Source organism: Dendropsophus ebraccatus, chromosome 7, assembly GCF_027789765.1.
Source record: "Dendropsophus ebraccatus isolate aDenEbr1 chromosome 7, aDenEbr1.pat, whole genome shotgun sequence".
Classification (NCBI taxonomy): Eukaryota; Metazoa; Chordata; class Amphibia; order Anura; family Hylidae; genus Dendropsophus; species Dendropsophus ebraccatus.
The window spans coordinates 107557429-107582497 of NC_091460.1; the positions used below are offsets into that span (position 1 = coordinate 107557429).

Genomic DNA, 25069 nt, shown 5'->3' on the forward strand with positions numbered 1-25069 from the left:
ACTGTACTTTTACGGATCTGCCAAAATTAAAGACTCTAGTAGGATCCATAGTTGCGGCAAAGCTTGCTCCATAGAAATTTATAGAAACGCCTACAGTTTTTAGAGAAGAAACACCTGTAATGTCTGCAAAAAAAAAAATGGATTATGAATGCATTACGGCCCAGTTATTTTTGTGGACGATTGCAGATATCGTATACGTTCCTGAAAAGCTACTGAACGTGTGACTGTAGCCATACTGATGGGGAAGAACATAGTTGGAATGTTCATAATTATATTCGGTGAGCTCTTTCGTTCTAAAAGGCATCTGTCACTGCAGTTTTTGAGCCAAGCCAAGTGGATCCAGCAGGGAATTGGAAGTCCTTCCTTTATAGTTCCTGCAGTGGCAGTTTTCCCCCAAAAATGCTGTGTTTGATAGTAGTCTACTGATGATGGTACTTTTTCTGTAGGCACAATCCAGGTGTTTATACATGTTCTTGCAAACAAATACTACTGTAAAAATGGCAGGTCAACATGGGTAATGACTAATGAGACAATGACTAGTGCTGAGCAAACATCATAAAAGTGTCCAGGTTCAACAACAACTCAGAACGCTCAGCACTGAAATCTTCACATCTGGAGAAGGAAGAGGTAGCCCCAAGGGCTGCTTGGAAAACATGGATACAGCCTATGGGTATGTTCCCACGCAGTATTTTTGCTCAGTATTTTGCAACCAAAACCAGGAGTTAGCTAAAAGACTGAAATGCAAAGGATATGTTCACACACTGCTGAAATTGAGTGGGTGGCCGCTATTTGAAGGCGAATAATTGCTGTTCTTTTAAAACAACAGCCATTGTTTTAAATAACTATTTGCCATTAAAGTAGAAGTTTGGCAAAATTTTTTATTAAAGTATTGTATTGCCCCCAAACAGTAATACAGATCACCAGTATACACTTATTAGGGAAATGCACATAAAGTGGTCTTTCCCTGCACTTACTACTGCATCAAGGCTTCACTTCCTGGATAAAATGGTGATGTCACGACTAGAGATGAGCAAACCTGGAGCATGCTCGAGTCGATCCGAACCCGAACTTTCGGCATTTGATTAGCGGTGGCTGCTGAAGTTGGATAAAGCCCTAAGGCTATGTGGAAAACATGGATTGGCTGTATCCATGTTTTCCAGACAACCTTAGAGCTTTATCCAACTTCAGCAGCCACCGCTAATCAAATGCCGATCGTTCGGGTTTGGATGGACTCGAACCCGAACCTGGTTCGCTTATCTTTAGTCACGACCCAACTCCCAGAGCTGTGCAGGCTGTGGCTGCTGTAGAGGATGATGGCAGAGGGATGCTTAGTGTCCCTCCAGTGCCCTGTGTCCCTCAGTGTCTCCCTGCCATCATCCTCTCTGGGAGTTGGGTCGTGACATCACCATTTTATCCAGGAAGTTTTGATACAGTAGTAAGTGCAGGGGAAAAAAGCACTATATGTGCATTTCCCGTATTAAGTGTATATTGGTAATTTGTATAACTTTTGAGGGGCAATACAACACTTTTTGTCTGACTTCTCCTTTAAATGACTGCTTTTCTGTGTTTCCAATCAACTCCTGGTTTTGGTTGCAAAATACTGAGCACAAATACTGCTTGTATCCATGTACCTGTAAGGTAGTCCTTGCGCTGCGTCTACCTTCTCAAGAAGTGGGGAGTTCAAGTCCGAGCATTCGGATAAGTTGTTGAACGTGGACATTTTTATGACATTCGCTAAACATTGACTATTACAAGTTTTTGTAAATCCACTAAACACGATTGGACATTTTTGTCTCACTACTGGAAAGACTGGTTACTGTATATACTACAGTCTTGTGGGGATCTGTGTAAAGCATGGAAATGATGACTCAGCTAAACAAAACTAATTCTACTGAAAGGATACTGCATTGTCGAATTACACTCAGTGCGTGTCACATTTATCAGGTATCAGAAGTAAACTCTGCTATCATGGTACCCTAGATATTGACTATAACATATTATGGTTTCCACTTATTTCAATTACAATGATTTATTATAGGCATTACACTAAATGTATATGCATAAACCCTCCTCTGTGACTTTACCGGACAATAACTGTCCATTACTATAAATGTCACAATTCATAGTGGTGTCAGAAACCTATACACAGTTCCTGTCCTTTAGTGAAAAATACAAATGTAGCAGAACACTCATATAAAACAGTTTCAATTTGGCAACAATGTTTTAAAGCCTCTATGTCATAAATTTACATAAACAATTGTCCTCCATGGTATTTTCTTTCTTTTTTTTTCTACATTCCAGGTATTCAGTGTGGATGTTTAGAGCAATTTTCTTATTGGATTTACCACATTTCCACAGGTGGTTTCCCCTCTAAATAACACATTATAACTGTCCTTGCTCTTGTAAATAACTTGTCAGGGATTCCAGAAACAGCACCACATTTTTTTTAGTGGACTGATCTGGTATTGCAGCTCATCCCCATTCCAAATTTTTATTCCACACCTGGCCAGCTCCTTTGACAGATTTAACAGAAAAGGCAACAAGTTACACATAAAGAAAAAAAACATAAATCAATAGTGTGAACACTTCTGCATGTGGTTCTATAATCTACAGATCTGTATGTTATAGGAAAACTATCAGTAGGTTTGTGCATACACACCTGCTTATAGTTCCCCATAGCCCCCTACCTCCTCTATCCAGTGCTCCTCTTGTAATCCTTCTGTTTTTGAGTAATTAAATCAAGTAAAAATATGTAAATTAGCTCCTTTGTAGTGCTGGGGGTGTTCCTCGGCCATTGTTCAGTGTTCAGTCCAATGCATATTGAAGAATGCATAAGCACCGGGCTACCGGGAACCATCAGCAGGTCCATAGCTTTCCTTTATACCATCTAATACAATCAATTACATGACGCCAGAAGTGCAAGTAAGAAAGAGGAATGTGCTCTCGTGAGACATATATTAAAGCTATCATATTTTTGCCATAGTATTTAAAATAACAATAAAAATATAAATATGTTTCCAGACATAGTCTAGGTGTTAAAAATGTGCTAAAGATTTAAGATAATGCTTTTGTGTTATCAAATACATCCATAAGGTTTAGATCTATAAAGAAGCATATAACAGTTTAAATAGTCTAGTCATATTTTTTATATTTCTTTTTGATCTACTGCTTTGAGGGAAAAGGGGCGGCACCAAATGGATCTAAATCTAATGGTTGTAATGGAGGCTGCTGGCTTTGTTGTGGTGTTACACTTTGTAACACTAGTTCAGTAAAAGGCACGGCACCAAAGTCATCCATTTTGGCATTATCGCCGCTGAGGTATACTCCATGCAGTGAACTCTGCCTTGGCCTGCCAGCTGCTGCTGGATGATGATCTATGCGGTTATCGGCAAGCCCATGATGTTGAGGTTGCCTCAGATCTTGAGGATGGAAGGGTTTGGCACCAAAAGGGTCCACCATGCTTTCATCTGTTTGTAAAATGTTCCCACGATCTTTAACATCAAGAGAGATGCTAATATTTTCCTTTGAATCGGAGATTGTAAGAAATTCATTGCTGCTCTGCGAGTCGCGTCTCCCTCCTTTTTTATGACGGCGGACTTTTTCCGGAGTGCGATAATTGGGCTTAGCCGTCTTTTTAGTGCTTGATGGTGTGCCGTGGTGACGCTTTCCATTGTTGTTTGCTGGTTCCTGTTTTGTGCGCCTCTGACGGGATGATATTTTTTGTAGATTGCGTTGTTGCTTTACTTTTTGCTGGGTCTGTTCGACAGCTATTTCTTCAAATGGCACTAGACCAAAAATGTCCTCTCCGCTAGACATCTTTACTTCTTGCATTGGAAGAGGGTCAAAGGGTGAGCAACCAAAGACATCCACATTACCCGGAGAAACTGGAGATGTTATCGGACAATCTTGCATGTCTAATTTTCGATTAAATGGTGCTTGAGAAAAAACATCAAATTCATCTCTCCCTTTTTTATCCATCCTACTCGGTGGAACTTCCTTTATGCCTTGTTTTTCGGGAACATTTTGTGTATTAAGACAATAAAATGGTATTGCCCCAAATGCATCCAGCTGTGGATTAGATGACTGTTTCACATTGTCTGGCCTACATGCCTTAGTGGTATTTGCCCCCTGTTTAATGTCAGTGGCACATACTAGCCTATCTGGCTTCACAGTGGAATTCTTAGTTTTTTTGCGGTCATAGTCTGAATCTGAACTATGCTTTTCTTCCTCCTCTTCATCGGAATCCATTAACAGAGGCCTTTGTCCAATAATCTCCGGTTCTGTGTCATTGTCTTCATGGAAAATGCCTTGGTCCCCAGGTAAAGTTTCCTCGTCCTCTGGATCATCATCTTCGCTGCTTTTAGGGGAAGGAGGATCTGACTCAAAGTCGCTTTCAGAGTCTGCACCCTCCTTCGATGCTTTTTGTGAAGACTTTACCTGGACATTTTGTCGCTGTTTTTGTTCTTTTAATGACACATTTTGACTTTTATTTTTGGATGCTGTGGAAATATCTTTTGTACCCACTGGAGTGTCTGATATTTTTCCAAGTGAAACTGTAAAGGAAATTTAAATAATTTAAAAATGATAATGGGCAGGAACACAATACACAAGTACAATATTACATGTAGTCTACATTGCGGACAGTAAACAGAGAATGACTGAATAAGGGAAATACTATATTTGGTGGAAAAGCTATAAATTGTACCTGCGACAATAGTTGTAGGTCCCTTTTTAGGCATATTGTACATCAACCTGCTCACCTGTTGAAGAATAGGCTTTGTAAAGCACCAATCACTCTGCCCTCCAGCATAGATCGTCAACTGCCAATCAGCAGCTGGTGGGCAGAGTGTGCTGGTGCTCATGAATATCAAGGACTACTGAGCTCACACACATAATTAAGAGGACTAGTTATTGACCTTGTTATTCAGGAGTATATCTCTGAATCAGCTGCACAGAACAATATAATACATAATTCAGCATAGTTTAGCTTTGTCACTAGGTTATGTGACCCTAAGATAGGATAAAATAAACCTATTGACAGAGTCTCTTTAAAGGAATTGTCTGGTTTACAAAATGTATAAATCAACTTAAAAAATAAGCATCTAACCTGCTGATATGTCCCTATAGGGTACTGCGGATGAAGGTAAATTTCTTACCTGCATCCTTGGCACTGTTTTTAGGATATTAGCAGTTAATTTGAAATGCTAATGAGGCATTTTGGTGCACTGTCCCTGAAGGCCCACCCCTCCTAACTAATATTAGCATTAGCAAAGCACCGCCCCAAAATTCATTAGGAGGGAAAGGCAAGCCAGGGCGGATTGGTGCACAATGCACCAAAATAACTCATTAGAATATGATATAAACTGCCAATATCCTGAAAACAGAGCAGAGGATGAATGCAATTTCTTACCTAAATCCTCAGCACCCTGTGCCTTATAGTTCTTATAAAAAATAATTAAAAAAACGTGAACCGCTGCAAACCTATGCATGTGAACAATGCATTAATTCAGACCAGATGGAAGGAACATGCATACCGTATAACCAGGCTCTACAGTACATCAAAAAAAGTATCTATTTCATAACAATCCTTATAAAAAACAATCCATTGGCAGACATGAAAACACGTTAAACATAATTTTTTCACTAAAATTCTTGAGATAGTGGGCATATTCTTTGAGTTCATGCCACATACACTATTCACTGTCTGATATCTTGCAACTGATAAATTCTTATTCATAGGTTTTGTTTATTTTTGGAAAATGTCTAAAACTCTACAACAGAATGACCCAACTTATTATAGTATCAGAGGTCCGTAGACATGTAGGGACAGATTAACTTTACTATTGGCCCAGGCTGTCCACTAAGCCTGGGCCCCCTCATCCCACTGTAACTATGGCAGCACTAGCACACTGTTCATCGTAAGGAGCAGATAGTGTCATGTTTGCCATGTACCTGTAAAGTTTTATGAAAAATGATTGCAGGCAGCACTGTGCTCACTTTTCATTCTCTAAATTACTTCCATTTTGAATACGGTGCCTAAATACCCTAACAGAGGAGCCATTGTCTCAAATCCTTGCTGTTTGTATCTGTGAATTAGGAGGCGGAGCTTCCTGATCCATCTTTAGCTTGAGCCCCAGTTTAATGTTAAGACTGGAGAACGGTGTCATCAAGAGGTTAAAGTATAAAATATTGTACTACCCCCTTTCTCCCCAATTCAATTCACAACATTATCCCAGGCCCTCTCTAAAATTAATTCAGACCCCAAATTACAACAAAATACCCCCTTGCTCTTACACACACAAACACTACTCTCTTGTATCCCTACCCTGGTAACTAGAGATGAGTGAACCGGCCGAGGTTCGGGTTCATATGAACCTGAACTCTCTGCTTATGATTCCCGCTGTCTGCCTGCTCCGTGGAGAGGGTGGATACAGCCGGAGGACCGCCTGGAAAACTGGGATACAGCCATAGCCATAGGCTTCCCCCACCCCAGACTGGTCACCCTGTATTTTCCTGCCCCCATCCCAGACTGGTCACCCTGTATTCTCCTGCCCCCACCCCAGTCTGGTCACCCTGTATTCTCCTGCCCCCACCCCAGACTGGTATCCCTGTATTCTCCTGCCCCCACCCTAGACTGGTCACCCTTTATCCCTCTGCCCCCACCCAGACTGGTCACCCTTTATCCCTCTGCCCCAACCCCAAACTGGTCACCCTGTATCCTCCAGCCCCCACCCCAGACTGATCACCCTGTATCCTCCTGCCCCCACCCCAGACTGGTCGCCCTGTTTCCCTCTCTTCACTGATTGTCCTCCCTGTCCCTTTACCACATACCTGTAGCTTTACTATTTTTCCTCTATAGTGTAGACTGTACAGGACCTGCGGTGACATCATAGTCACATGTAAAGGCCCTTCAGTAGGTACTCTACTGTTACTGAGTTGTCTGCTGGCTGCAGTTTTGCCCTGATTTGTGCAAAATCACAGTAAAAAAGCCATGTTTTTGCAAATCATGCCAGAATTGTAGCTAGGAGACAACACACCACTGGAATCATGTCTGTTTAGGTGGCCATGGGCCACAGGCTACCACCCAAAATGGACCTATTATAATCCGCTAGTGCTGACATGTGCCGACGAACTGCCCAGAACAAATGGCTGAAGAAATTGGATGCAGCCCTAGGGAGTCCTGGAAAACATAGATACAGTCTATAGCCTATAGCTGAACCCATGTTTCCTGGACTTCCTACGGCTGCATCCAACTTCTTCAGCACCTGTATTCAAATTTTGAGAGTTCAAGTTCAGAAAAACCCAAACATACTCAAAGTTTGCTCATCTCTAATTTAAATCCCTTCTCTTGTAGACATGCTTCGCCTACAGCCCACTCCCTATTCTCATGGAGAGATATAATTCCAGCAAACAATGATTTTAACGTCTGCATCAAAAATGCAAATGGGCAACAAATATTGGCCAATGTAAATATTCCATAATTCTGTTTATAGTTCTTTTATTATTAAATTGTTACCTTGAATAGATCTGCACTTTCAGTTTGCAGAATTAGTAACATCAGGATTATAAACCTGCTTACTTCAGGCACAAGGACATCAAGCTGTACATTTGGTCTGATTCCGAGTTGGAATCTCTAATATTTACATGCACTATTCTTATCAAGCTAAATTGAAAAGTAAAGTTTAATTTGGATGAAAAATTAGGTAAATGTATTTATTTTAAGGCCATGTTCACACAGCCTACTATTTTTTAAAAGAACGTCCGCTGTTTTTAATGAAAACAGCGGCAATTCTTTTCAGCCTGGGTGGCATTGCATTGAAATCAATACAATACCGCCTGTTCTATGCACACGCCACACCAAAAACGGCCAAGCTCTGATGGCTACAGGAACATGCAAACACCTGCCGATGTTCGGCTAGTATAACAACGGCCATTGCTATACTGTGTGTAGCCTAAAACTACCTTAACTAGAGATGAGCGAACCTGGAGCATGCTCGAGTCGATCCGAACCCGAACTTTCGGCATTTGATTAGCGGTGGCTGCTGAAGTTGGATAAAACCCTAAGGCTATGTGGAAATCATGGATATAGTCATTGGCTGTATCCATGTTTTCCAGACAACCTTAGGGCTTTATCCAAGTTCAGCAGCCCCCGCTAATCAAATACGGAACTTTCGGGTTCGGATGGATTCGAATCCGGTTCGCTAATCTCTAACCTTAACACATCAGATATTAGTCTGTTTTTGTAGATTTCTTGCTTAAAGGGGCAGTGTCACAAAGAAAATTAGGTCTATACTGATGCACTATGAGAAATTAGACATATTTAAAAAATACAAGCATTTCTTACAATGTATTATTTGAGAGATATAGACTAATTATGGGGCATGCATGTATGTATTTTACCTGATCAGAAAACATAGGGATTACACCTTTCAGAGTGCACATGCAATGTGTATACCAGATTTTGAACTAAACACACTGCAGATGCTTGTACAGAGTGATCTGTAAGATGCTGAACATGTTACTTAAAGGGCCTTTTACGCCGACCGATTATCGGCCAGTAGTGTTCCTACCACCATAACTGGCCCGTGTAAAAGTGACACTGATCCGCTGAGGAAGGAGAAAACCCCCGATCCTCGTGCCTTTTGTGCAAGCCTTAAACTGTATCGTTGTAGGGCACTCTAGTTTGAGAAACAGACGCCTCATATGTCCCCAACTGGCATCTTCATTAAATAGTACCCGCAAAACACCAATGTCAACATCTACAGTGAAGAGGCGGCTGCGGGATTTTGGGCTTCAGGGCAGAGTGGCAAAGAAAAAGCCATATGTGAGACTGGCCAATAAAAAAAAAAAAATTAGGATGGGCAAAAGAACACAGACATTGGACAGAGGAAGACTGGAAAAATGTGTTGTGGACGGATGAATCCAAGTTTGAGGTGTTTGGTGGAGGTAATGCGATGGTCTGGGGTTGCTTTGGCGCTGGTAAGGTGGGAGATTTGTACAGGGTAAAAGGGATTCTGAATAAGGAAGGCTATCACTCAATTTTGCAACGCCATGCCATACCCAGTGGGGTATGGCATGGACTTTTCATGGAAAACACAAAATTGTTTGGGTGACCCCAAACTTTTGAACGGTAGTGTATATATCTGTGCTGTCAGTTTAAAGATCACAAGCAGCAGTGTATCATTTTCTATTAATCAATATGATTTTCTTTTTGCACAATTAAAGGGGTTATCCAGTGCTACAAAAACATGGCCACTCTTCCCCCTCTCTTGTCTCCAGATTGGATGGGGTTTCAAACTCAGTTCCATTGAAGTAAATAGAGTTTAATTGCAAATCACACCTGAAGTGGAGACAAGAGAGGGGGGAAAGTGGCCATGTTTTTATAGCGCTGGATAACCCCTTTAAAGCGGACCTGTCGCAAAAAAGAAAAAGAAAAACTTTAGGAAATCAACATGGGTTGTGATTAAAAGTAATTTAGCTTTTGTATTGTATTTTGCACTTAAATGGGGCCCAAAATAAACTCTGCTCAGCCAAGGAACAAAAATTATAAAGTGAATAAAAATCCAACAGAAACAACGCCTGCTAAATCAGTGTCTTAAAGATACTTGGACATTCATGGAATACCATCAAGGCTGTTTTATGCAGTTTAGGGCTGTGTTCTCACAACATTTGTTTTCTGATGTATCTTTAGATGGTCATCACAGTAAGACAAAAACACGTCCACATTTTAATACTTGCAATTGTCCGGATATCTGGAGAGCAGGAAAGGCCTTACCTCTACTATCCAGTGCTCCACTTCCTCGGTCTGCCTGTCTGTGCTGATACTTCTGCAGACGAGAGAAGGGCAGGGCCATGTTGCAGGCAGTGATCAATAGCGGCGACATTGGGCAACTATTAGACATTGTGTGCTGCCATGGTTTAACCCGCCACCACCCTTTCTTCTGCAGAAGTTAGCCCGGACTGATAAGAGAGAAAGTGAGCAGAAGAGGTAGAACCTTTCCTTCTCTCCGGATAGCCCCTTTAAAACTTTAAATATGAGGAAATATTTACATAAACACCTATATTTAATAAAGGACTAAAATAAGAGTATGGGTTTTTCATAAATTATTACGGTTCTGTCGAGCAGCAATGGTCTTTTTCTTGATTCCATACATGCAGCTTTCACTAAGTGATCATTGGAAAAAAAAAATGCTAAAATTTAAGTGAAAACAATTCAGAGTCAACATCTGCTGACAACGAAAGGCTTAAATTTCTCCACTTATAATCACGTCTGTAGCCTTTCAAGGACAATTGCTCATCCCTCCAGCAACAGTCAGGGGAACATCTTTAATCATACAAGATCATCCCAATCTTCAAGGAAATGTTATGTTCTGATGTTCTTTTTCCCAACATCCGATTAAACCTGATTAATGCTTTGCAACCAGTAATTACATGCCTTCTGCTGCATCGTCATCTGGGGGGTGGGAGCAACAAGCTTTAGGTCTTCTCTCAATTGGTAACATACTGATACCATCTTTTCACAGCAATTGGCCACATGTCAGGCTCAAGGATTACCGAGACATTTCACCTAAATCTACACAATTTCTTTGAGGAATGGCAGAGAAGCATCTGCTCAACATTGCTGGAGATTTGTGGCGCTGATGTTGCCGTTTTCAAGACATACAAAGACTGGAAATTAAAAAATGTCTCGGAGGTTTATATTTTGTAATATAAATCTTTGATGTAGGTCAAGCATAAAATACACAAGATCATTAAGACGACTATTTGTTCCGAGGGTTTTAGGCATTATGCGGTGAATTTCAAAAATAGGAGATGGCAAAATAAATTGGTTTGCAGAGGTATTATTTCATATGAAGATGCGGTTGGTCACCTGATGATAATAACTAATGGGGGGTTCGGTATATTGTAAATACGTAAAAGGGATAATTAAAATGCGATTGAATTAAAAGGGAACTCCAGAGAGAAAATATGTTTTCATATCAACGGGTAACAAGTTATATTTATTTGTAAATTGCATCTACTTGATTTGAAGGGAAATGAAAGTAGGTTGTAGTAGAATTTGTCACCTACATTTTCTTTTACTGATTAGCAGCAGATACTAAAAATTGTTCCTTTATTCCAATCTGTTTCTATTTTCTTACTGTAATTTTATTTTTAGTTCACTTTTTGTACATTGTCATGGGGGCTACCATATTGCCTGGACTGTTTTAAAACAGCAATTAGTAACATGCTTTACAGCAGGACTCATGGACATAGACCACAATAGACAGAGTCTGTCCCCTTGAGATGAATGTAAACCACTGAGCGTGCTCTGTGACCTTTTGATGCTATTGTCTCCTCTATCTACTGGTGTCACATTTCACTGCATTGCTGTACAGATCACTTTAAAGCAGCCTCCTCTTATCACCACAGACAGAACAAGAAGTCTCAGTTTATTTTTAGCCCCAGGGGTGAGAATAAAAACTGCAAGATGTCAAGATTATTTTATGACATAGATAGAAAAATGGAAAATTAGAAAAAATGTCATAAAAAATGTTTAACATAAAAACATTTATTAAACAATAAGTCATTTTCTGATGACACATTCCCTTTAAACAAAGATTATAGATGTAGAGATGTTAGAGAAACAGATGGGTATGTCCACTGAGACTCTACAGATTCACACCTCTCAGCTCTACTTAGTCTCTTCCTTTTAAAAGAAATGTACCATCAATACATTTACTTTAAGTGTTTCACATGAATAGAATGGCGCCAGCACGAGGAAGTCGGTGCCAGGGTCCTTTCGCGGCCTGGTTTCCATGTACAGCGCCATTCTATTCCCGGGTACCGGCTGGGGATGAAGCACTGAAGGCGGGCCGGCCGCCTCTAGTGCTTCATCCCCGGCCAGTGCCCAGGAATAGAAAGGCACCATATGTGGTAATGGGGCCGCGGTTCAAAAAACGCCCCCGGGACCGGCTTCCCCGTGCCGTCACCATTCTATCCATCATAGATATCATGATGGTACATTAGCTTTCAGTTCTTAACGATCATATCTCCTATCCTTCTTTTGATGTAATGACCCCTTGATATTCTACATAGAAAAGCTAAACTTCAAATGGGCAATACAGCTATAAGCATGACACTCTATTGGTTAAAGGCAAACAGGCTTAAAGTACAGGCCCATCACATACCATACATATGCTTAAAGGGAATGTACCATCAGTCCTGGGCTGAAGCACTGGAGGTGGGCTAACCCACCCCTAGTGGGAGGAAACCCCTGCCCTTCTATGATGCGGCTCCATTAGAATCAATGAAGCCTTATTATAGAGGGTCGTGAGTTTCCTCCCACTGGGGGTGGGTCGGCCCGCCTCCAGTGCTTCAGCCTGGGGCTGATGGTACATTCCCTTTAATGGGGGATTCTGGTATAAGAAAATTGTAATTAAATAAAATTATCACCTAAAAACATATATCAAGTGTTATCACTGTACTGGCTTCACCATGCTTTTGCTTCATTCATCCTAGACAGGAAGTTGTACGGTTCTTTCATTTTTAGCATTGTGTTGTCTCAGCAGCTTCCAGCTTCCCACTCTCCCGTGTCATAAACACACATGTAATAAATATATTTTATAGCCTCACACTTCTGATCAGCCCGTACAACACCACCTACCTGTCATATACAGTCATATGAAAAAGTTTGGGCACCCCTATTAATCTTAATCATTTTTAGTTATCAAAATGTGGGTTTTTGCAACAGCTATTTCAGTTTGATATATCTAATAACTGATGGACACAGTAATATGTTGGGATTGAAATGAGGTTTATTGTACTAACAGAAAATGTGCAATTTGCATTCAAACAAAATTTGACAGGTGCAAAAGTATGGGCACCCTTATCTTTTTCTTGATTTGAATACTCCTAACTACTTTTTACTGACTTACTGAAGCACTAAATTGGTTTTGTAACCTCATTGAGCATTGAACTTCATAGCCAGGTGTATCCAATCATGAGAACAGGTATTTAAGGTGGCCACTTGCAAGTTGTTCTCCTATTTGAATCTTCTCTAAAGAGTCACATCATGGGCTCCTCAAAACAACTCTCAAAGGATCTGAAAACAAAGATTGTTCAACATAGTTGTTCAGGGGAAGGATAAAAAAAGTTGTCTCAAAAATTTAACCTGTCAGTTTCCACTGTGAGGAACATAGCAAGGGAATGGAAGACCACAGGGACAGTTCTTGTTAACCCCAGAAGTGGCAGGCCAAGAAAAATATCAGAAAGGCCGAGAAGAAGAATGGTGAGAACAGCCAAGGACAATCCACAGACCACCTCCAAAGGACAATCCACAGACCTCCTCCAATACACAGACCACCTCCAAAGGACAATCCACAGACCTCCTCCAATACACAGACCACCTCCAAAGGACAATCCACAGACCACCTCCAATACACAGACCACCTCCAAAGGACAATCCACAGACCTCCTCCAATACACAGACCACCTCCAAAGGACAATCCACAGACCTCCTCCAATACACAGACCACCTCCAAAGGACAATCCACAGACCTCCTCCAAAGACCTGCAGCATCATCCTGCTGCAGATGGTGTCACTGTGCATCGGTCAACAATACAGCGCACTTTGCACAAGGAGAAACTGTATGGGAGAGTGATGCGAAAGAAGCCGTTTCTGCAAGCACGCCACACACAGAGTCACCTGAGGGAGAGGGATGCAAAAGCACATTTGTACAAACCAGTGTCATTTTGGAGGAAGGTCCTGTGGACTGATGAAACAAAGATTGAGTTGTTTGGACATACAAAAAGGCCTTATGCAATGGGTCAAAAAAACACAACATTCTAAGAAAAACACTTGATATCCACTGTAAAATTTGGTGGAGGTTCGATCATGCTTTGGGGCTGTGTGGCCAATGCCGGCACCGGGAATCTTGTTAAAGTTGAGGGTCGCATGGATTCCACTCAGTATCAGCAGATTCTTGAAAATAATGTTCAAGAATCAGTGACAAAGTTGAAGTTACGGGGATGGATATTTCAGCAAGACAATGATCCAAAACACTGCTCCAAATCTACTCAGGCAGTCATGCAGAGGAACAATGACAATGTTCGGGAATGGCCATCCCAGTCCTCAGACCTGAATATCATTGAACATCTGTGGGATGATTTGAAGCGGGATTGTCCATGCTCGGCGACCATCAAACTTAACTGAACTAGAATTGTTTTGTTAAGAGGAATGGTCAAAAATACCTTCATCCAGGAACTCATTCAAACCTACAGGAAGCGACTAGAGGCTGTGATTTTTGCAAAAGAAGGATCTACTAAATATTAATGTCACTTTTCTGTTGAGGTGCCCATACTTTTGCACCTGTCAAATTTTGTTTGAATGCATATTGCACATTTTCTGTTAGTACAATAAACCTCATTTCAATCCTGAAATATTACTGTGACCATCAGTTATTAGATATATCAAAGTGAAATAGCTGTTGCAAAAAAAACTAATTTTAATAACTAAAAATGATTACGATTAATAGGGGTGCCCAAACTTTTTCATATGACTGTACATATAATGCACACTTTTTGTGGATGTGTTGCAGATAAGTTGCAGGAAATGTGCAGTGTTTCTGTACCAAAAAAATCAATGTTGCAGAAAATCTGCCTCAGACCCGGCAGCATGCTGTAAATAAACCTAATTGACAATGTTTGACAATGCCAAGGACAGAGGAGCAGACAGGGAATGAATACTTTAGCTGCTGGTGCTGGTGGAAACTAGTGGGAGTGTTTTGTTGAAGAGCTGAGGGAAAGCAATGCATTTTGGGAATTGTATAACTGAGCAATTGTTCAACCAGGAAGTAGTGATCTCTGACACTGTAGAGGAGAAGACTATAAACCCACAAAACTATTGGATGTTGGTTTTAATACTGGGACAGATAAGCAATGCTATACGCTGATGTCAGAGTACCACTGTGAACCGGTTATGCAAATGTTGCCTATAGTGAAGACAATGGGGGAGATTTATCAAACTAGTGTAAAGTGAAACTGGCTCAGTTGCCCCTAGCAACCAATCAGATTCCAATCTGATTGGTTGCTAGGGGCAACTGAGACAATTCTAATTTACACCCGTTTGATGAATCTCCCCCAATGTGTGGATATTGTGAAAACAATTAACGTATTTTGAGGGAGTATTCCATATTGTTTTTTCAAATCAACCAGAATGTTATACGGATTTGTAAATTACTTCTATTTAAAAATCCCAAGTCTTCCCGTACTTAAAAGCTGCTGTAAGTCCTGCAGGAAGTGGTGTATTCTTTTCAGTCTAAAAAAGGGCTCTCTTCTTCCACCTCTGTTCTTAACAGGAACTGCCCAGAGCAATAGAGATATTCTATGGGGATTTGCTGCTGCTCTGGACAGTTCCTATCGTGGACAGAGGTGGCAGCAGAGAGCACTGTGTCACACTGGAAAGAATACACCACTTTCTGCAGGATATACAGCAGCTGATAAGACTAGAGACTGGTACTGGAAGACTTAAATAGAATTAATTTACAAATCTATATAACTTTCTGACACCAGTTGATTTAAAAACTATTTTTCCCCCGGAGTACCCCTTTAAGGCTTTACATTTTGTAGCTAAACATCCCAACATATCATATGATATCCATTATAGATGTCACTAGTTGAAAACAAAAGGTTTTTGTTGACTTTACTTTTTTAATTTAAGCATGACTAAACTAAAAGCAGAGACGCCAATATATTATAATTACTTATGAATGAACTCATAAAATTTGTTATAAGCATTCAGCCATTGTAGTAAACAGATGCACTTGCCTGAAGCAGAAATAAATGGAACAGAACCAAATGCATCTTCAGAATGTTTGCTTTGTGAAGCAGGAATTGTAACTGAGGATGGCCTGCACTCCTCTAGCTTATCTGCAAAGGAAAAATGAAAAATACAACTAAAAATAAAATAAAATGGAGGAATGCATGCAAGTCTGGAATATAAATATATACAAAAATAAAAATAAAAATGTCAAATGATAGTAAAGGTTGCAACAGGTTCATACCTCATATTAATGAAAGAAAACTAGGAATAGCGTGCAGTATTTTCTTACCCAAAGTGAAGAGTAGATCCCAAAGAGACAAAAAGTGTAAATGAAATACTAATACTAATATGAAATAAGTCTAGGGGGAGAATTAACTAAGACCATTGTTTCTTGGAGAAGCCAGTCCTATGGCCCAATACCCAATGTCGCTGACGTCACTGCTCTTCTGACCCTCTTTTTCCCTCAGTGTGTTTGAAGACCGGGAGTCAGGGTCATCAGTACATCTCTATGAGAGCGCTCTCAAAGAGATGCATTGAAGACACTCACTTCTGACCTCCTTTGCTGCAGGACAGCCAAAGAAGATGTCAGCGGGTGCCGTAGCACCAGAATGAAGTTACACCACGGGAAAGCCATTTTATGCATTTTGTTAAATGTCTTTAATTTTTTTTCTTTGTCACAGCAAATGTTGTTATGCATTTTGCAAACTTGCCTTTTTGGGACAAAAACCAGCCTGGGATATATATTTTTTTTTTAGCTTAAAAAAGGACCAGCCCAAAATACTGTGTAAACATAACCCCATACAAACATAACCTGCCAGTTTCTTTTTAAACTTCCTCAAACCTAAAGCTGGACATACAAATTGTGAAGGGTGCCACTAGTTCCTGTGGGTAATGGCAAAATCTGGCAATAAATAAAGTGTAACTGTCATTTACTTTTTTTTTCAGATAAAAACCAGTTTTAAGAAACGCTAATAGGTTTTATTGGGCAAAAAAAGCCTCTTTCTGTACTCAAAAAGCTGTTTTGCAGCCTTCCTCCTCCTCAAGACAAAGTTGTCTTCATTACAGAGGCGCAAACTGAAGATGGGTTTGCAGAGTCCATTATATCCTATGAAGGCAGGAGGGGCATGAGAGAGCAGGAAGAGGAGACAAGCAGCTGTTGCAGTTTGGAGACTGTCTGGGCAGATAAAACGCAGGTCATAAAGCTCAGTGCTGGTCTGGGAACTTGATGACATAAAATTGCAGGATGATATCCTGTTTAGGGCTGACTTTTCTTCTCTCCGTACTTAATCATCCCCCTCAGCCCCTCCCCCCAACACAGAGCATAATGGATACAGAAATCCTTCTTCTTCTGAGTGAGGGGGGAGGCTGCAAAGCTGTACAGACTGTGATTGTGGCACAGATTGTACTATAGAAGTCTATGGGAATGTCCAGAATTATTGTGGATGTGTAATTTTCACGGATGAAACGTCCTTAAGGGTGCCTTCACACATACCGTATCGCTGCTTATTTCTCGCACAAAACTCGCATGAAAGTAGCTGCGTTTTTTGTGGTGTTGAAGTAGCCTGTGAAAACCATGTGAAAATCAAAACTAGCATATAAAAATTGCACCAAACACGCAGCGAGAATACACATACATTGAATTGATAGCAATCAGTATCACTGTGGATTTATGTGCGAGAAACTCACAGCAATAAATACGCAGCAATACGGTACGTATAAAGGCACCCTAAAGTAGTAATCTTTTTAAACCATTCCCACTAACTTATCACCTTTTCCTTTTTGCTGATCCTCAAAAAATACGGATGCATTACGGATGATTTTTTTTTAGGGTTGCGGACGAAGATTGTGGATGATTGCAGACATCATATACAGTCCTGAAAAACTACTGAATGTGTAACTGTAGCCATATGGTAAGGCTGTAGGCCTGAATGGCTTATTTAGTTAACAGTTTATAAGGATACTAAAGTATTTACAGTTTATCTGTATAATACTGGTATATTAAATATCAGATAAAACATTATTTCTCCCAAAAAAATCAGCGTTCTAGTTTATCATGTACATCTGGTACTGAATTATCCTCAGTTTACGTAAATAATTAAAATTTATTTTATTGGGGCTATTAGCATGCAGTAACCATTATATATAAGGCTAAAAAAAAATACACAATCACAACAGCTGGGAAACAGGGAGAAGTTTCCCAGCACCAGGGGAGGAGCAGATTGCAGAAGAGCTTTGCTTCATTATTACTATAAATTCGCTCCTCTCTAGTTGCTGCCCTTGGTCCTCCTACAGCATCTTTCGGTCCTGGATGAGACAACCCTGCCTCCACTTCTCAGATAGACTCGTCTGAGGGTGACAGCCCACTCAGCCAATCACTGGCTGAAGCAGGACATTGTAAGTGATTGGTTGAGCAGGTTGTCACCCTCAGACGAGTCCATTCCGGAAGTTTGGGCAAAACCCAAAGAGGTGTAGGAGGTAGTAGGTCTGTTGAATGTTTAGAAATGGTGACAGATTGTCATTAGTGACCAGTTTATTTTCAGATCAACTAGCAACATTTTAAAGGGGTAGTGCGGCGCTAAACAATTATTCACAAAATAACACACATTACAAAGTTATACAACTTAAGGCTATGTTCACACTACGTATATGTCCGTCCGCATATTTTTTGTGGCCGGACATATACGTGTAAAACTCCGTCCGGGATTTACGCAAGTTGCGGCCGGCTACGTACGGTCCGCGAACTTACGCCCGTAATCTACGTACACTTCCCGAGCGGCGTACGTAGCGATCTGACAGCGGTCTTTTACTTCGATATCTTTGGCTATCCCCGGACACCCCAGAGAACCTTTTGGATCGGCAAATCAAAGTGTAAAAATGAAGAAATCACCACTACGTATGGGACCGCATGTTACGCTACGGGCGTAAGTTACAGCATTTCCGTCCCGAAACAACGGTCTGGTTAATTTTTTACGGCGCCGCATATGATACGGGCGTAAGTTCTTACGTAGTGTGAACTGTGCAGCCGTAGATCGTATACTTTCCATTGTACACAAACTACGTAAATCTCCGTCCGCTTATTCACGGAGTGCGCTACAGCCGGAAACTTACGTAGTGTGAACATAGCCTTGTAATGTATGTTATGTATTTGAATGCCCCCCTTTCCTGTGTTTCCCCCCCACGCTAGACCCGGAAGTGTGGTGCATTATACTCACCGCATCTCGTTTCGACCTCCGTCCGCCATCTTGGGACAATGACGTAGTCTTCAGGAGGCCGGCCGAACCGCTTCATCCGTCCCTCATGCGGGCCCCCCTCTGCCGTGTCATCAGCAGCTCATCCGCGATTGGCTGAGCATAACTGTGCTCAGCCAATCGCGGCTGAGCACAGTTATGACGCGGCAGAGGGGGGCCAGCATGAGGGACGGATGGAGCGGTTCGGCCGGCCTCCTGAAGACTACGTCATTGTCCCAAGATGGCGGACGGAGGTCGACGCGATATGCGGTGAGTATAATGCACCACACTTCCGAGTCTAGCATGAGTGGGGAGAAACACGGGGAAGGGGGCCATTCACTAACATAACATACATTACAAAGTTGTATAACTTGTAATGTGTGTTATTTTGTGAATAATTGTTTAGCGCCGCACTACCCCTTTAAGTCACACATATATATTTTTTTTAATTCCACCACTTATTATTCCACAAATTTCTTCAAAATGTTATTGTGACCATATGTATCAATACAAGTGGGGAGTGATGTGAAAACACTTCTTAACAACTGTAAGATGCCCTTACTTCCGGGCTGTCTTCTGAAAACGTGGGCAGCTGTTTATACTGCATAATGCCACTCTTCCACAGTTCCCCAGAGCTGCTAATGTGAAATCGCAACTCGACAAGGAACTCGGGTACTCTTATGTAAGTCCTATCAACTTTATTTCTTCAATATAAAAACATACAGCAAATTAGGACACGGAAAGTGACAGATTGATGCGTCTCAGGCCTGCCTGTCTCTTATTCATAATCTATCTTGTACTAGTGACAAAATCCAATACAAAGGTGACCCTGCCCACATACAAATAATAGCACATCCTGTACGGTAAATATAAAAACGTGGAACCTGAAAAGCAAAATATGCACAAAAATATCAATAACTGAATATTAAATCTGACTGATGGTTTAAGCCATGTGGATGGACAGAGTTGAGCCAAAATATCCAGTGGATTTCCCTATTTAAATGTGCTCACTTGCAGTCTCCACCTCACAGAGGTTCATTAAAGGGGAACTCTGGGCAAAGGTAAAAGCCAAAGATGGCAGGGGGTGGTAGGAACAGAATAGTGACATGATACTTACTGGTCCAGGTGCCTCCGCAGTGATGCTGTAGGGGCACCGGGACCAGTAAGTATCATGTCACTATTCTGTTTCTACTACTCCCTGGCACTGCATTATTATGTTCCCACCCCTGCCCTCCCTGTGTGTTTTTTTTCCCTTTGCCTGGAGTACCCTTTAACTCTGAAAGAGTTGAATTGCCTTCATGCATCATGCTAAAATGGCTGGAAATATTGGAAGGGTTAAAAGGCAATAGATTGCTGGGATCTCTCGTGCTCTTGTATCCTCTAGTACCATGTGTGACAGCTATTGTCACATTGAATAAGGCTCGCTCAATGACAAGTAGAGGGCAGGATTACTTTGAATCGCACTAGGTGACATAAATTAGTCAAAGTGGGAATAAGACATAGGCAATAATAACCAGGCCTTATTCTATTTGGCAATGAATGAAACGCATGGACAATGGGATGGTCAACATAAAAATAAAACACCTCTTTTTTTCAAAGTCAGGCCTTCTTCTAATAATTTTCTGATCTCTTGTGAGAATTAGGCTGTGAGGTCACCTCCCAGTAGTTTGTATGTACTCTAATTTTTGTAAGATCTAAGACCAAATGGTTTATAAAGATCTATATACTTTTCAAGGGAACCTGTCATTAGGTTCATGCTGCTTAAAAGGATGGCAGCATAAATGAGTGACAGAAATGCTGAACAGCACAATGTATTACTTACATCATCCGGTTCCTCCGTTCTCCTGATATGTAGGAGAATGGGCTTTGTGCCACACCAGTCCCTCTAGCCTCTGGCTAACTGACAGCTGTCTGCCTATTTACATTATAGACAACTGCCAATCAGTGGCTGGTGAGCAGAGGGAGCTGGTGCTCATGAATATCCAGGACTACTGAACTCAAGCACATAATGGAGAGGACTACTTATTGTCCATGTTATTCATAATGATGGCTCCGAATCAGCTGCACAGAACAATGTAAGTGATTCTGTTCAGCTCAGATCAGAAAAATAAGCCCCATGAAACATTATGACAAAAAAACCTACGATTGTCAGTACATATAGCTTGGAATTTCTCCATATTAGGTCCATTGTTATAAAATGTTTGCCTGTATTAGTGCAGTGTTAGCAAAAATATTTATAAACGGTTGGAGTTTTTAACATAAAAAATCTGGCACCTTGACTGATTTATTGTCAACTAGTATGGTCCAAAGTAAACCTGAGGATATGTCCATTACTAGGTTGTCATCGAGGGGCTTTTTCAAATGTGTATTGTGTATGTTGCAAATAGGTAACCAAAATGTTATATATGGAATAACATGTAGTGCATGTATGTACTGCATGTCAATTGTATTATACAGTATATACCCAGAAGAAACCTAAAAAAAAGAACACAAGTGATGCCAACAATCCTATTCACTCCGATATCTTTCAAATCAACTGGTGTCACAAAGTTATACAGATTTGTAAATTACTTCTATTTAAAAATCTACAGTCTTCCAGTACTTAGCAGCTGCTGTATGTCCTGCAGGAAGTGGTGTCTTCTTTCCAGACTGACACAGTGCTCTCTGCTGCCACATCTGTCCATGGCAGGAACTGTCCAGAACAGTAGCAAATCCACATAGATTCTTTCCTGCTTTAGGCAGTTCCCGTCATGGACAGAAGTAGCAGCAGAGAGCATTGTGCCTAACTAGATAGAATACCCCACTTCCTGCAGGACATACAGCAGCTGATAATAACTGGAAGACTTGAGATTTTTAAATGGAAGTAAATTACAAATCTGTATAACTTTGTGTTACCAGTGGATCTGAAAGAAAGAATAATAGACCGCTTAATAGACCGCTGCGAGGAGGGAAACCCATTGGATACATATGCTGAACTCCATTCATTCACCTGGTTTAAACCATCGGTCACATTTAATGCTGCATTATTAATATTTCTTTTGAGACTTTGCTTTTCAGGTTATATGAATCTTTGTATTTACCATATTACATATTTATGGAACAGGGTGTAATGTCTTGTGTATGTGGGCAGGGTCACCTGTTATATGGGACTCTCTCACTAGTACAAGAGTACACCAATCTGTTGTTTTTCATGTCCTAACTTGCATGACAATCGTGGCTGTAAGGTTTTATATTAAAGAGATAATGTCAGAAGAGTTCTGTAGTTCAAAGCACACAATGCTTTCTGGGACTTACTAAATGCACCTTTTCTATTTTACAGGTGACCTGGCTGTCACTCCTCTCTTTAATGTGAAGTCATGTGCTCATTTATGCTGGGAGTCTAGCTCTGAGACTAGGAAGTATCTGATCTGAGTGTGCACAGAAAAGGAAAAGATGGAGGACAACTAGATTTCAGCTTTAAAGTGACTCTGCACCCACAATCTGACCCCCCCCCCTCCCCCAAACCGCTTGTACCTTCGGATAGCTGCTTTTAATCCAAGATCTGTCCTGGGGTCCGTTTGGCAGGTGATGTAGTTATTGTCCTAAAAAACTACTTTTAAACTTGCCGCCCTGTGCCAAACGGGAGTATCTGTGCCCTAACTTTGCACCACCCCTCCGTCCCTCCTCCCCACCCTCTTCATCATTAGGAATGCCACTAACATTTTTTCCATGCTGAACATTGCACAGGTCCTTAACAATCCAGCCCATGTGCTGGGCTGCAACAGGTGGGGAATAGGAGGCAATCTGCCTGGAGCATTCCTAATGATGAGGAGGGTGGGGAGGAGGGACGGAGGGGTGGTGCAAGGTTAGGGCACAGATACTTCCGTTTGGCACGGGGCTGCAAGTTTAAAAGTTGTTTTTTAGGACAATAACTGCATCACCTGCCGAACGGACCCCAGGACAGATCTTGGATTAAGGCAGCTATCCGAAGGTACAAGCGGTTTGGGGGAGGGGGGGGGGGTCAGATTGTGGGTGCAGAGTCGCTTTAACCCCTGACTTTGCATGTACCAGCAGTCCCAGTTACCTTGGGGTCTTAATAAATGCTGCTGTCTGACATTCTCAGAGACATAATCTTTGCAGAAGACACTGTACAATAACCTAATGAATAAAATTAATTCAAAAAAAGAGTACAAAATCATACGATCTATAGGTGTGAGAGTGTTGAAAGCACCACTGAATATGAATGAGCTATGATGCTATATAAAAGAGATACAAGATAAAGAATTTATTTTTTCCAGTGTTACTTAACTTTTCTATGTAGCTTTACTATATGTAAGAAGTTGCATGGAAAGTGGAATCTGCAATTTAGGATGTCTAATGGGACTAAAATTATTTGTTTTTCTGCACAAATTTATTATTTATAGATCATATGAAATACATAGTTAGCTTACATCCAGGCATACTATGACCAGGAGAATACCTACTGCACCTAGTTATTGCAAGATAATGCAATGATGTGTAGTTTGCTGCCATCATGTGGCCACATTAACAAACTGCAAGCTTCCTTTTCACATTTTCACCTTTGAAATGTCACTTTCTGAAAACTATTAAACTATTAATATTATGGCCTCTGCAGGGTAGACCCCATACTGTATACCTCCCTCCCCCCACTGTAGTTGTTCCCTGATACTGTATACACTCCCCCCCACCACCTCTACCTCTGCAGGTAGTCCCCATAATGTATACCTCCCTCCCCCTCTGCATTTGGCCCCACACTTTAAAACTCCCTCCCCCCTCTGTATTTGTTCCTTTATACTGCTCCCATGAACTTTAATTGAAGCTGGATAAACAACCCAAACATTGGTCCTAGAGGACGGATCTGTATATAGTAGACACATTCAGAAACTGCACCTCTCCTGTCCTTAATCTGAGTGTTGTGCATTGAAGTAAATGGAGCGAAATTGTAATGCTACAAATAACCTGAGCACAGGGGTGATGCTGTTTTTGCAAGAAAGTAGCTGTGCAGTTTCTAATCCTGGATAACCCCAAGAAAATTTGGATTTGTAATGCATTTTGGAATGAAAAATGATTTTACACCTGATAAATAGATTTTTCTGTACTGCATGGTGCCAATCCTGGTTGGACAATGATGGCTGATCAGCAGGAGGATTGTGTCTATATCAGAAAGCCCTGACTTCTAGAAAGAAAACTGCACTACGTAGAGCTAATAAGATAAAATTATAGGTTCACACTAACCAGCATGGATAATGTATGTCCGAAGCTTTTAATGTTGATATCTCTTAAAAGCATATTTTTTTTATTGTTGCTTAGTACTTACTATGGTGCAAAAAAAAAATCTCTAAAAGGTCTTTATTAAAATGTTGCTTTCTTTTGTTTCTAAAGCCTCTACTGTGTATACAGCCTATATGCTTCCTCACTGCAGACTGATGCGAACCTGCCCTCCGCTTATTCTCCAGCCTATGTAAACTGTCAAATCAACTGGAGTCAAAATTATATAGATTATCCGGGGGTTGGGGTAGACCAATCCACCCTCTCCTTTCTTTTGGGAAAGGCTAAAGGTTTAAAATATTTATATAATATTGTCACGGGCTGCACTTCCTCCGTGAAACCTCAGAACATTAGCGTGGGAGCGCGACTTAGGCAGGAGTTTTACAGAGTCAGACTGGCAGTCAGCATTACAAACTGCTGGAGGGTCGCTAAAATGTAGCTCACACATGGAATCCTGGCACAAAACTGTGACCCAGTGGTACTACACCCCAGGGAGATTGGCCGCCATATACCCGGGTTGTTCTGATAGATGTTGGAGAGGTTGTGGTTCTAAAGGCTCCTTATACCATATATTGTGGCTGTACCCGGTTGCCCAGCTATATTCGAATACCTGTAAGTCTCTGTTTCACTCTTTGGTCCCCATCGCCCCATCATGTCCCCTCAACTTGTGCTTTTTCTCTTAGGCATACATACCTATCCTCTTCATCAGAGGCGCTTTATTAGTATACTACGTGTTATAGCTAAAATCACACTGCTAAAGTACTGGAAATCT

The 25069-nt window shown here is 41.1% G+C and overlaps 1 protein-coding gene across 2 annotated transcripts in view; it reads right to left on the reverse strand.

The window, feature by feature from the left end:
- Window positions 1-1247: 1247 nt before the first annotated feature.
- BMP2K (BMP2 inducible kinase) overlaps window positions 1248-25069 on the reverse strand; it is a 130975-nt gene continuing 107153 nt past the window's right edge. The window contains exons 15-16 of one of the 2 annotated variants that reach the window (XM_069978103.1): window positions 15808-15909; window positions 1248-4553 (exon numbers count right to left, since the gene is read on the reverse strand). In XM_069978103.1, the coding sequence (XP_069834204.1) occupies window positions 3163-4553; window positions 15808-15909 (1493 nt within the window). In that variant the 3' untranslated portion in view covers window positions 1248-3162. The remainder of the gene's footprint in view (window positions 4554-15807; window positions 15910-25069) is intronic. The other variant, XM_069978104.1, reaches the window with a different exon arrangement.